Source organism: Carettochelys insculpta, chromosome 21 (assembly GCF_033958435.1).
Source record: "Carettochelys insculpta isolate YL-2023 chromosome 21, ASM3395843v1, whole genome shotgun sequence".
Taxonomy (NCBI): domain Eukaryota; kingdom Metazoa; phylum Chordata; order Testudines; family Carettochelyidae; genus Carettochelys; species Carettochelys insculpta.
The window spans coordinates 19,213,548-19,227,752 of NC_134157.1; the positions used below are offsets into that span (position 1 = coordinate 19,213,548).

General features: G+C 44.1%; 1 protein-coding gene across 5 annotated transcripts in view; it reads left to right on the forward strand.

Annotated features, from left to right (window-relative positions):
• The window catches only part of SNAPC4 (small nuclear RNA activating complex polypeptide 4), a 39,110-nt gene that overhangs the window by 2,176 nt on the left and 22,729 nt on the right, over nt 1-14,205 (forward strand). For all 5 annotated transcript variants that reach the window (XM_075015431.1, XM_075015432.1, XM_075015433.1 and 2 more), the window contains 11 exons: nt 1,587-1,627; nt 2,495-2,659; nt 4,798-4,920; nt 6,565-6,643; nt 7,747-7,828; nt 8,618-8,722; nt 9,773-9,845; nt 10,262-10,426; nt 10,907-11,054; nt 11,497-11,603; nt 12,626-12,720. In XM_075015431.1, the coding sequence (XP_074871532.1) occupies nt 1,587-1,627; nt 2,495-2,659; nt 4,798-4,920; nt 6,565-6,643; nt 7,747-7,828; nt 8,618-8,722; nt 9,773-9,845; nt 10,262-10,426; nt 10,907-11,054; nt 11,497-11,603; nt 12,626-12,720 (1,183 nt within the window). The remainder of the gene's footprint in view (nt 1-1,586; nt 1,628-2,494; nt 2,660-4,797; nt 4,921-6,564; nt 6,644-7,746; nt 7,829-8,617; nt 8,723-9,772; nt 9,846-10,261; nt 10,427-10,906; nt 11,055-11,496; nt 11,604-12,625; nt 12,721-14,205) is intronic.

The following is a 14,205-nucleotide window of genomic DNA, read 5'->3' on the forward strand; positions in this document are numbered from 1 at the left end:
TTTTGGAGTGTTGTCTAAAACTGAATCAAACCGGTGAGCATAGTCATTTTTGGGGTACTTGTAACTGGATTGGGCATATTGGTTTCTGTATCTGTGTTGCACTCAACAATTTCTCATCCACCTTCACCTACGTCTGCCTGTATTTGTGTGGTGAGACCTCTCTTTAGAACAGTGCTTCCTAGACTTTTCAACATCATGCCCCTCTTTTGATTTTTAAGAACCCTTCATGCCCCCTCCCTCTTCTTTACCATCATCCAACCCCGCTTTTAACAAAATAATCAATTTGTAATTTCAAATAAACACGAAAACTTGACATAAAAATGTTTTATAAAATTAAAAATAAGCACAAATAGTTTTTCTTGGCCCCTTGCGGGTGCCTGGTTCAGCCCCAGCTGGCCAGCTGCCAGAGCCCCATACCAGCCACCAGAGCTGCCTGCACCAGCTGCCCACCAGCCCGAGCCCCGTGCTGCCAGAGCCAGCCCTCCACCACCAGCCTGAGCCACCCAAGCCCTGTGCTACAAGGATCAGTCACCCACCGCCAGCCTGAGCCACCCAAGCCCTGGGCTGCTGGGGTCAGCCGCCTGAGCCCCACGCTGTGGGGACCAGCCACCCAAGCTACCTGAGCCCTGTGATGCTGGAACCAGCTGACCAAGCTCTGTGAGTACAGCAAGCTGCCTGGCTGTCTGAGCCCCTCCCTTCTCACAAAGATGGGCTGAGAGCTGGGGGCTGGCAGGGCCTATCTCCATCCCGCTCACCTGAGCCAGGGCACCCACAGCCCCCCCATCTAATCTAATCCTCCCTTCCCCACCCACAACCCACACTCACTCACCTTTGCAGGAGGCAGCTAGCTCCATGTGGGCCTTGGCCAGCTGCCTGCTTTTTATAGCAGCTGCGCTGGGTCACCTGCATAAAATGGCAGGGGCTGAGAGCCAGAAGCAAAGGCCGGCTCTTTCTTTGGGTGGTGGAAATGATGGGGGGGGGGGGTCGCCTTGCATCCCACCTGGAATTTCTTCATGCTGCTCCCCAAGGGGGCACACCCCCTAGTTTGGGAAACCATGCTTTAGAATAACAACTGCAAAAAGTCTTAAGCCACCAGCAGCTAATCTTGGTGATCATGATGCACATTCCTCCAGTTTACTGCACCCCAATTCTCCGTATACCCAAGTACATGCTTACCTTAGTAGTCTCTCCAAAAAAAAAAAAATGGAAACTCTTTATGGCTGAAGTCTGAAGGACTACTTGGGCTTTTAAAGTTAAGTACCTACTTAAGTGTTGCAGGGTTGGAGCCCTAGACTGTAGGAGCTGAGACAGCTTCATTACAGCTGTAGTTGCTGAGAGATGTTCTTTCATTCTCCAAAGCATGCCCCCCTTCCTCCCCCCAAAAAAAGTCTGCAAATGGTGATCTGTTAAGGCTGTCAAGACCAAACTTCAACAGTGCCCTAGAATGTTGCTGGTTCAGACTTAAGAAATTATGTATAGCACTGTTTTCTTGTGGACATATGAGCTGGAAAGCTTTTGCTTTCAAAGCTCTTCTTGTTTTCTGTAATTTTTGTGTTTTTAAACTCTCATGCTTCTGTTTCCAACAGATGATCTGGATGATGGTGATTCAGATGCCCATACTGCAATGGTAATTTTATCTTGCTTAAAATGCATCATCTTCTCTTTCTGCTAATGGAAGAAGAACAGACAGAATTTCCTGTGTCTGTAGGAGGCTTTTGGCATTTTTGCATCTGGTCAAGGGAAAAATTACTGCTAAAAATTTCATTTTTACAAGCCTGTTGTTGTTGCTTTTTCTTTTAGAAGAATAAAACATTTTAATTAGAGATCAAGTTTCCTGGATCTCTGATAAAAAAATATTTTAAAATATTTGCTTATCAGAGCCCATACAATGGAAGCATACTTTGTGGGTCAGATCCAGTTGATGTCATTGCAAGGCTCATTGATATTTCATATGTGGCTAACTAAAAACTATTTAGATATAGTACATTTGCAAAACCAGATCAGTTTAAGATGCGTTATTTTTATTGCATAGTTCATATAAACTATCTCTAGACCCTCTAGAAATCATGCAGGTGGGGGGTAATGAGGTGAGTTAGGAGCATAGTGATGGAATCCTGGCTCATATAGCAGGGGAGAAGGCCCTGGCATCCACAGCTGCGAAACTGTCAGACTAGCCAGAGAAGAGGCAAATACTAAGGTATTGATACTGCAGCCATAGAAGCCAGTATTTACATGCCCATTTACATGCAGGTTTAGTTCCAAATCAGCAGAGGAAAAAGGAGAGGGAAGCTAGACAAGATTCGTAGTGATGGCAGTGAGAGCACTAAAGAGAACACCTGGGTTAGAGATGTACAGTTGTCTGAATCCTTCTAAAAACAATATTTCTGATGTTAATGGCAATGGCTGGTTAGCTGAAAATCACTGTGGTCTCAGAGCAAGCTTGGCTGTCTGCCCTTCTGTCTGCTTAATTCATATTTATTTCATCTCTCATCAGGAAATAGAGAAAGGAGGGGGCAGTAGCAATGATGATGATGACATTGATAACAACCTCCCAGCAGACCCAGAAACATGTTTACAGATGAACCTGGTGTATCAGGAAGTTATTCAGGAAAAGATAGAGGAGGTCAACAGTCTGATTGCACAAAACAAAGAGCAGCAGGTAGGTGGGACTTGGGAAGAATGTACCTTTGGTGCACAGTAGAGTGTGATTTTTTTGCTCCCATTCATGTCCCTCGGAAGAAGAAAGTCATATTGCCTTTTTTTTTTTTTTTTAAATGGGAGTAAACTTCAGTCCTTGGATTGTGATTTATTGGGTGAATAATCTTTAACTCTCTGGAACCTTGAAGATGTTATCAAGTTAGTGGAGGGAAGCATGATCTACAGAGTAAAGGAATCCTGTTGGTTTGGATAATATGCCAAGAGCCTGATCCTGGAATCATATGAGTGGGTCCATTTAAATTCTGTGTGAGGATCAGGCCCTGCCTCTGGGTTTAAAACGATTTGCAAAACCTAATCCAAACAAAAACATTTTCATGAAATGCTGATTCGGAGGCCTGTTTCCATAGAATCGTAGAACTGGATGGAATCTCGAGAGGGTCATCAAGTCCAGTCCCTTGCAGTCATAGTTGGACCAAGCACCATCCAGATCATCAGTGACAGCTGTTTGTCTAACCTACTCTTTAAAATCTCAAATGATGGAGATTCCGCAACCTTTTTAGGCAATTTATTCCTGCGTTTAACCACCCTGACAGGAAGTCTTTTCCAAATGTCTAATGTGTATCTCCTTTGCTGCAATTTAAGCCCATTGCTTCTTGTCCTATCATCCTGTCATCAGAGGCTAAGGAGAATAATTTTTCTCCCTCCTCCTTGTAACACCCTTTTAGGTATTGAAAAATGTTATGTCCCTTCTCTCTTCTCTTTACCAGGCTAAACAAACCCAGTTCTTTCAGTCTTCCCTCACAGGTCATGTTTTCAGACCTATAGTCATTTTTGTTCTTCTGTGGACTTTCTCCAGTTTGTTCAAATGTTTCATGAAATATGACTCCCACGAACTGGACACAATACTCCAGTTGAGGCCTAATCAGCATTCTGGAATTCTCATGTTCTGCTTACACCACTAACTAATACATCTCAGAGTAACATTTGTTTTTTTGCAACAATATCATGCCACTGGCTCATATTTAACTTGTTTCACTATGCTCCCCTGGTCCTTTTCCACATTACTCCTTCCAAGGTAGTTATTTCTCATTTTGTATGTGTGCAATGAATTGCCCCTTTGGAAGGGGAGTGCTTTGCATTTGTGCTTTTTGAATTTCATCCTATTTACCTCAGACCACCTCTCCAGTTTATCCAGATCATTTTGAATTACAGTTTTGTCCTCCAAAGCACTTGCAGCCTCTCCCCACTTGGCATCATCTGCAAACTTTGTAAATGTACTCTCTATGCCATTATGTAAATATTCAATGAAGATATTTAACAGAACAGTACCCAGAAATGACACCTCCAACCTTCTCGGTGAAATGTGAAACACAACCATTGAGCACCTTTGCCGTTTCTTCATTTGCTGTTACTGTTTTTCCCTCTTTATTGAGTAACAGCCTTATCCTGTCCTTGGTCTTCCTTTTGCTTCTAATGTTTTTGTGTTTATTTTTTTAAAATTCAGTTGAGCTACAAACTTACAAGTGGTGTTTTCCTAATGTAGAAGAAACACATTACAGTAAAAATAAAAATGAAAACAAGTGCAGCTCCCCTACCCCACCCAAAAAAACCCTAAAAAACATCAAGTTGAGAGGTAAACTAGATTTGTATCATATTTGATGCCTTGTGGGCAGGAAATTTTAAAAGTAGATTGCACTAAAGAAATGTCACATTGATGGGCCTTGTCGATAATGCTAAGATAGGGATATTAACCTTCCCTCTGCAAACAGGATTTTTGTTGGTTTTCAATTTTGGTTTTGGACGCTTCATTCCTTGTGTTTGTGATTTTGACATATAGCATCTAATATGTTGTTAGTTTTTTCTTTCACTGAGATGGTGACAGGTAGATTTTTGCTCATTGCATCAAGTTGCTCGTTTTTCTGTTTTGCTCTGCTTCCCTTGGCAGTTATGTAGGAAATTTGCCATGTTGCTGAAAATACATTTTATAAGTTGTTCTGCTAATGTATATAGCCTGATGGTGTAAGGTAATTGGGGTTCGTCTGAGATGTTCATAACAGCATGCCATTGACTGAGTTTGAGGCAGGATCCTTTCAAAGTCTCCATGAGGTATATGGTTTTCAATTAATGATTCTCTTGTAGAAGGAAATCATGTTTGAGGTTGGTCCAACAACGACAAAGGCAGGAGACGGTAGAAGTTTACCACTGAATTTGTTCTTGGGTCATTTTAGGAAGCCATACTTCAAGGATAAAGTATCAGGAGTGGTAAGTATAACAAAATAGACATTGCACTATAGGGGCTCGTTTGCATATTTGGCTTAATCTAATTCTTGGCCTTCCTTCCCCCCCCTCTGATTTGCTCACCTTCATCATTTTTTTTTTTTCTGATTTGTTCTCCTTGATTACTGTTTTTGGTTCTCTGTGCCTTAAATATTGAGTCTGTTCTGGTATGGCTGTGGTCTGAAGAAGTGAGTCTGTCCCACGAAAGCTCACCTAATAAATTATTTTGCTAGTCTTTTAAAGTGCTACTTGACTGCTTTTTGTTATGCACTCATCCAGTGTAATTTAGCCATAGTTTGTTACTTGTCCTCTATCCTGAGCTGAACCTGGTGAACACTGAGATCACTGCATCTGTTCAGTTTCCAGTGCGTTTTGTTTTTCTGTTTTGCCTGATTGAGATACAGACTTAGCTTGTCATTTGCTCACCACCTTTCTGCCTATCAGACTCTTAAGATTGAAAAGAGGGGGAGTGTTTTTTTTTCCAAATTTTGGATGCTTTGTAAGACAGAAAACAAATGAGAGCTTTTAAAAGGAATGTTTGTAACTATTCTGCTATAAAATGTATGCAACCTGGAAATGGTTTCTAGGTAATAACATGGAAATATGTCCACCAAGCATTCCAAACATACCACAGCTTATGTTAAGCAAGTGGCAAGCTGTGGCTTTCTTTTTTTTTTTTTTTTTTTTTTTTTTTGGTGGCGGGGGGGTGGTCAGGGGGTTACCTCATCTTCCAAGTCCACCCTCCCACCCATGTCCTTTGCCCACTTTTGTCCTGGCTGTCATGTGAACCGTGAACTCTCTTGGATAGGGCCGGTCATCTCTATTGCATAAAAATGGCCAGAATGGGTCCATTTAGCCTAGTATCCTATTTTCAGACAGTGGCCAGTGCCAGGAATTAATAGAACAGGGCAATTCTCAAATGATCCGTAGTCTGTCATCCAAGCTCAGCATCTGGCAGTCAAAGGTTAGGAATACCCAGAGCATGGGGTTGCATCCCATATCATCTTGGCTCTGATGGACCTTCCATGAGTTTGTCTAATTCTTTTCCTGTCCAGTTGTTCTTTTGGCCTTTGTAACATGTCAGTGGCACAGTTATGTCTCTTAGCCCACTGCGGCTTGATCTTAGTCACAGTTACGGTAATACAAATAGCAGCTGCACTTGGTTTATGAATCCTATCCGAAATGGTCATTAGCTTTTTTAATTGAGTGAGCCAGTGTTGCATGCGTACTATTGCCCAAGCCACTTTTCTACCTAGTTCTCAGCTGGTACAAGACATTGCACATGGCTGAGTGGACTGAGCACTGGGTAGCAATGAAGAAACTCCTGAGTTCTCACCTTACCTGTGCCACTGACTTGCTCGGTAGTCTTGAACAAATCACTTAACTTCCCAGTCCCTTGGGTTCCTTATCTATAAAATAGGAATAAAACAGTTTGTGTGCCCATTCCTCTGGAACTCTTCTGAACCAGAGATTGTAAAGTGCACCAGGCAGTGTGAGAGTGAGAATGCAATGGCTTGAATTACCAACTGTGTTTTGTAGGAGTGTTAGTGTCAGAGTTCTGGGAATGAGCTGAATTCTTAATCAAAATGTAAAGTCTGTGCTGTAAGTAACATCTCTGGTCTTTGCTAGGGCCCTCCTGCCAATGAAGATACCCGAGAAAAGACAGCACAGGGCATAAAATCCTTTGAGGAGCTGCTTGTAAAAAAGTGTAAGAAACCTCATGTCTGTGTGTGGTGCTCCATGTTCTGTAACGGGCTTTGGAAAACTCATGGAGGTTTTCTGTGTCTTCCTTCTCATTCTTAAGTATTCACATTGGTAGGTGTTGAAACCACCAGTGCACCATAGGAGATGGAGCAGATGCTAAAAGTAAATGGGACTGCTCTGACTTATGCTAGACACCGCCAGCCTTTAATGCTGGCATGGCTGACTGTTTCATGGTCCCCCCCCCCTTCCTTTGCATCTGCCTTGATGCATTGCACATTAAGTTGTGCAGCTGACATGTTAGCTCACACATGCTAAGCAGGATCTTGCCAAGTCTGTCCTCAGGCTGGTGCTGGGGATGCAGTAGGGGATGCTGCTCCATGAGCTGGGTTTTCCGCTAGTAAGTAGTGGACCCAGGAACCAGACTTCCTGATTCTCTTTGCTTCTAATCAGCGATAAACTGGGCATAATGCAGGTGAACCTTTCCAAGAGACCCTAGGGACGGAGCTGTCCTGTCCATAGAACGGTCTGGGCCAGCTGCTGCAGGGCCCGTGCTTTGGGAGTAGCCTGGAGGATTGCCAGAGGTGGAGGGGCACTAAAGCTGGAAGAGTGGAGCAGCCACAGCCTGCTCCACTCTGCCCCCCATTTCCCGGCTGTTTCTCCACTTCAGGGCAGTGGTGGGAATTGGAGCAGTTCAGCCCCAGTCAACTCCATTCTCCCAAGTGACACAGCTGGGGACTGTGCTCAGGGGAGCACAGCAAGCTGGGCCAGGGCAGGTGTGTGTGACCTATGCTGCTGGCCTGAGCCTGCTCTGTCCAAACTCCCCAGCTCATGTCATTCTAAGGGTAGAGGTGTAATGGGGGCAGGGGTGGGGTGGGGATGGTGCAGGGGAAAGGTTGGGAGAAGGGGTGGGGTGGGGGCAAGGCAGAGCATGGGTGGGAAGAAGCAGGGTCTGGAGCAGAGTTGGGGAATTGTCCTGGGTCCTGCAACCCATTAGGAACGGTGCTGGGGATACTTTAAATTGGTGCTTGAAGCCAATGGAGGGTTTGCTTGTTTGGAGATGGCCTTGCATTGGTGACTTTGATGCATTCCTCTATGTTTTGACTCTAGGGAAAAGCAGAGAGAAGACACTGCTGAACACCTCAGTAATAAGTGACCGTTTGCAGCGTCTGCTTCAGCCAAAGTTACTGAAGTAAGCACAGCTTCTCATGTGGCTGCTGGTGAGACAAGGGTATTGTGGCATTTAGTGGCTGCTTCGGCATGAGGAAGGAGAATGATTGTGAGCTGGTGTCTTTCCATCTTCCTTCTCTCATGTGCGTGTTACTGCTGCCTGGTGCGAGGTTACAAAATGCAGCAGGGAGACGGTTGTGTGTCTGGGCCTAGGACAGTCAGCCTGTGACTGTTGGAAGCATAGGTCAAGATGTGAATCATTCAGTGATTATATTGTGGGCAGTCAGCAGGCTGAGAGCTTTTATATCTCTAAAGTACCAAGGCATTTCCTAGCCATCCATCCCTTCCCATTAAGGTAATTGGTATGGCCTAAAATTCTGTTAGACGGACTGGAACATTTGGGGTTGGAGAGTAGTGTGTAGCCCTAACTGTGCATCCTGGCATAAAATGAACATCCTGGAGGCAGATTCTTGTTCTAGTTAATTTCACTTTGCATTTGGCTCCTAGAGGGGAGAGGTGGGTGGTGGTAAAACTAGTCTGTGCCATGTTCTGGGTAGCATGTGGTACAGATGAAGGGTCAAAAGATGGGCTGTGGCTCTGCTATGTGGAAGAGTGTCTGGCTGGGGGCAGTTTTCTGGAGGGTGGGAACAAATGCAAAAAGCTACATGGACTTTGGGAAAAACGCAGTGGAATAAGGAGGGCAGAGGAAAGAATTTAGTTTTTAGGCCAGCCAACTCAACCTGCTCCTTTAACACTTATTGTTGCTTCTGTTTAATCCTGTTTTAATAATCTTGGACATGTCTTTAAACAGGCTCAGTTATTTGAATCAGAAACTGGAAAAAAGCAAGAATGAAATGGAAAAGCAGATTTTGGAAAAGCAAATCAAAGAAGTGGAGCGTGAAATAGAGGAGATCAAGTGAGAGGATTTAAATTTTCGGTGAAGCAGATGCTTCCTCTTCTACGGGAATCCCCCTCCCCCGCACCATAAAGACATTTGTAAAGACTGAAGTTGGGAAAACCTGGCATTATTCTGGCTTGCAGACAATTCCAAAAGCAGGGTTCAGCCCTTCCCAGAGGCCCCACTCCTCTGCTGTGTGCTGGCAGTGTTGCTGTAGAGTGTTTTGGATATTAATATGCCTGTGTGAGCATCCTGCTTTGCTTCCTAAGTTCTGCTTCCCATACTGAAGTGCTGCAAGCGAATCTGTTTAGCCGTGTAGTGGTTAAGAAACCAACCTTGGACACTGCTCCTGGATGTACTGACTTGTTCTGTATAAGTATCTGAGGGGTAGCTGTGTTAGTTTGTATACGCAGAAACAATGACAAGTCCAGTCGTGTAGACTAACAAATTTCTTGGAGCATAAGCTTTCTTGGGCAAAGACCCCCTTCGTCAGATGTGCATGTGAAGCTACAGACTAACACATCCCTCTGACATTACTTCTCTAGTAAAGACAATCATAATGCTACATTTCCATCTAGCCTGTCTGATGACCTGCTGTGAGCCTAATAAATATAAGAACTTGTCTTCTTTTGCTGTTTGCTGGCATCTTTGGTGCTACCAAAGGAAGCCTGTGTCTCTACAAAGACTGTACTGTGCACCACTATTCCCATGTAAGACAGCACTTGTGTGACCTCTTAGGAGGGATTCAGATGCCATCCAGCTTATTAGCAGAGCCCCCACAGCAAGGCGTTTTGTTTCTGCCTGTGGTGCACATCAGAAATGTATTCTGCACACTGACAGAAAAGATTGGAGGGAACATTGCCATGCAGGTGTGTTGGGGTGGGCAAGGGAAGGCAAAAAGATGACAAAAATGCCAGTGTCTGATCATCTTGACCATGTTCCTGTGAATTTCTGAGAGTTTCCAACTCCTGGTGAAGGCAGTGAGATTTGGACATGTACAGCTCTTACCAAGAGTAGGCACAGAAGGAGACTCGATGGCTAATGTGATCATTTCTTCCTCTGCTTTAGCAATCTGCCAGAGGAGAAGTTATTAGGAAACAGACTGGATGAGCATGATTGGGAGAAGATTTCCAATATCAACGTAAGTCAGCAGAGCAGTTACTTAGACCCAGATTCTGCCTCCCTCCTTCTGCAGGTTGCCCCCATTGATTTCAGTGGGACTAGTTAAGAAATAAAGGACTACTTCGGGTGAACAAGGGAGGTTAGAACCCAGCCTTATGCCCTTCACTCTTCAAAGGATTGCAGCCTAATTCTGTTTTAATATCTAAATAGGCCCTGGGTTCAAAGAGGGAGGAGACAGGTTTGAGAGTTGGCATTGAGAGGGATTCAAAAATTTGGGGCCCATGGAAAAATACTCGCCTCTTTGCTTAAAGATTAACAGCAGAGCATGCTAGAAAATGTAGTTAAGAAATAACCCTTTTGCACTGATCGCACTCAATTGGCTAGGATATTTCTGTAATGCCCCTAAGACAGAGGCAATTTAGTTGTTTCTTTTAGTTTGATGGAAGCCGGAACCCAGAAGAGCTGCGGAAATTCTGGCAGAACTTGGAGCATCCAGACATCAACAAGAGGGAGTGGAATGAAGAGGAGATAGAGAAGTTAAAGGAAATAGCTGCAAAACATGATTGTCTGAACTGGCAAACTATAGCCCAGGAGCTTGGGGTAAGGCGTTTGCTACTATGAACCAAATATTTAGTTGGGGACCAGGGCGAGATTTGAAAACAACGCGATGTGCTGTGGGATACTGTTTTTTTAAAAAGGCAGTTAATTGCAGTGCTCAGGAAAATGGCTAAACTGAGTGATTCCTGGCAAGGCATAGTGTGGGCCCATACTGTGTCCAACAGTGAATTGACAATGATTATAATCGCTTCAACTGGTGCTCCTTTCCATCTGATTGTTGTTAACTTGCTTGTCTTAAACTTCAGTTATAAGTTGTTTGAGCAGGGGCTGTCGTTTCATGGTGTTTACTGCCTAATAAAATTGAACCCTGGTCCCCTACCTGGACCCACAGGCGCTACTAATAATAGTTATAAGGACTGGATTTGAACCACCATAGATGTAAATCAGAGCCAGATTGATTCATCCCTCTCTTTATTAGGTCAAAATGTCCCCAGTGATTTAAGTAACTTTTATTCTTTTAAGACAAAGAGAAGTGCATTCCAGTGCTTGCAGAAGTTTCAAACCTACAACAAAGATTTCAAGAGGAAAGAATGGACAAAGGAAGAGGACCAAATGCTCCTACACATGGTTCAAGAAATGAGAGTTGGAAGCCACATACCGTACAAGAAAAGTGAGTGACCTGCAAGCCTGATTCTCTGTCGTCTTTTCTGTGATGTTCCCAATGGACTAAGCACTTTTGAAATACAGAAGATGACATGGTCACTTGTCTGGAGAGTTGGATTGAAGTTCATACAATCCTGGACACTCCTCTTTTAATTCAGAAGGTTAATTTTCAGACATGACACCTGACATCAGAAGCCTCGTATATCTTTCAGGCATGGATTTGATCAAAACTTGGAAGTGAAACCTCTTAGATGGTGTAACATTTGTTGCTGGAAGTGGTACTTACGTGCATTGCACAGAATTCCAGTGTAAACAGTAACACTTCTTAAAAACTCTGTTTTCCATTCTAGTTTACATGTCTCTTGTGTTTTGAGAACTTAAGTCATAACTACCATATGCTTTAGAAAGAATATTAGAAGCAGATTTTAAATATTTTCTTCCATTTCTAGTTGCTTATTACATGGAAGGAAGAGATTCCATGCAGCTAATTTACCGATGGACAAAGTGTGTAGATCCTCGTCTAAGGAAAGGATTCTGGACACCAGAGGAAGATGCTGTAAGTTTTTATCTTTTCTCTAGTGCTAGGAAAATGACATGGTACAGAAAGTGGGTAGATTAAGGTATTCCATAGTTCCACTGTTGAATAGCAACATACCATGGATGTTTTAATCATTGGAATGTAAACAAGTAATCAGAAATAGCAGCTCAGAAATCTGAGGTGTTCATGTGCACTTACGGAGACTAGTCAAAGATTAGAATATGGGACAGGCTAGCATACCTGCTTCTGTCTTGAGCCCAATTTAGCTAAAACAGATGAAGGTGCAATCTCTGCTGGGTTCTTTAGTCAAATGATAACTTTAATTAGACAAGTGTCCGTAGAATGCTGTCTTTGCTTGTTATCCAGGGACAGGAGTGGGTTGTGATCGCTATGAGAAGGATGGCATGCACAGATCTGCTCATAGGAATAAGGGGACTTCGAAGTAGCCGGGGTCCTTTCGAAGTGCCGTGGCCGCCTGCGTGCTAATGAGGCTCTGAATATGTATTTCAGGGCTTCATTAGTAAACTTTGAAATGGCCATTTGCATGGCAATTTTGAAGTTTTTGGCTAGTGTGGACACGGCCATGCTGTACAGACCCAGAGGTAGACGCGCCTAAAGAGCTTGTGTCTCTTCTGACTGTATATCACTAAAGCTGAAACGTCAAGTTTTGCTTTCTCCTCTTCATGCATTAGACCGGTGTGGCAGAGCTTTTATCTGAAAAAAACCTTAGTTAAAATAACTTATTTGTATTTTTAAAAAGAAAATTAAGTTGGGGGCATAAATTATCTGGCAGTGGCCTGTCTGAGTAGCTCCAAAGTCATCCTACAGTGGATCTCTGTTTGCTGCAACTCTTTTTTGGAGATGAAGATGTGGGTGTGATTGGGAAGGCACAGAAGTAATGCAGGCAGAATGGATTAAAAGCAAGATATGGTGCAGATAGCCAGGTGATTCCCCAAAAGGTTCCAGGCAGTGGACACATGTTAACTTAAAATGACTTGGATGCATTACCAGCCTAATCTTTCTTTGTCTAACTCATATAGAAGTTGCTGGCTGCAGTTGCTAAGTACGGAGCACGTGACTGGTATAAAATTCGTACAGAGGTCCCAGGAAGAAGTGATACTCAGTGCAGAGACAGGTAGGTATCGTGCAGGGGCAGCCAACCAGTTAGAAGCGAAGAGCCAAAATAGCTGCGGATAGGGTGTAAAGAGCCACATATTTTATTCATTTATGTATCTATATAGAGAGATATATCTCTATATCTGTATCTATATATAGATAGAAATCAGTTATATGCCCCCCAACTCCTCTTCGCTAACCCCGTGCCCATTATGCTGGGGACTCGTTGGAGGTGTCTCTGGCATGCATTTTTCCATCCAGGCACTAGGGCACGTGTGCAGAGCATTGGTAAGCAGTCCCAGTGCACAGCTCCAAGCAGGAGCTGCATTTTATTGTTCGAAGAGCTGAGTGTGGCCTATCCTGGTATAGTAACTAGCAGAAAATTGCATCCACGCTGTCTTCTTTTAACAAAGATGCAGTATTCTTTTAAAAGGGATTTTTATCATGCCTACCTCTTCTGTACACACTTCACACATAGAGCCCCCTCATAAGATCTATTTGAAATAGAAAGAGGCCAGAATGAATCTCTGCATACTACTGCCCATGTTTTCACTGTTTGAAATACCCGGGCATGTCTGGGAAAAGTCTAGACCCACAGTGTCCAATACACTTGCTGTTCACCACGGCTATGTCTACACTAGCCAAAAACTTTGAAATGGCCGCGCAAATGGCCATTTCAAAGTTTACTAATGATCCGCTGAAATACATATTCAGCGCCTCATTAGCATGCGGGCGGCCATGGCGCTTCGAAATTGACGCGGCTCGCCACCTCGCGGCTTGTCCTGATGGGGCTCCTTTTCGAAAGGACCCCGGCTACTTCGAAGTCCCCTTATTCCTATGAGCAGATGGGAATAAGGGGACTTCGAAGTAGGCAGGGTGCTTTCGAAAAGGACCACCATCTGGACAAGCCGCGAGGCGGCGAGCCGCGTTAATTTTGAAGTGCCGCGGCCGTCCGCATGCTAATGAGGCGCTGAATATGTATTTCAGCACTTCATTAGTAAACTTCGAAATGGCCATTTGCATGGCCATTGCAAAGTTTTTGGCTAGTGTAGACACGGCCTACATGTGGCAGGCTGGTCTCTGCCATGTGGTGAAATGCAGCTCCTTAGAGTCACGCATGGAGCACCCTCCTCCCACTCCACGCATGTGCCCCACCACTTGGTGGGACAAGCGCATGACGGCAACATCTCTGGAGCAGCTCTGGCGGCTGCAGCTCCAGGGATAGTGTGGTGAGCTCAGTGCCCCGGCAGCTCCAGTGGCAGTGCCACATCTGGTGAGTCACCAGCACTTTGTACAGGGTGTGTGTGTGTGTGCCTGGCTCTGGGGTGGGGCATTTATTTTGAGTGGGTTTGTGGTGATCCTTAAATTTCTATTGGACACCACTGGTCAAGACAGTGACTTTTGTGATCGGATAAGAGGTGCTCAGCACCTTCCAGTATTGGGCCATAAGTGAGCAATTGTACTTGAAGGGTATTTAGCTTTGTGTTGCCTTAAGTACTTCTCA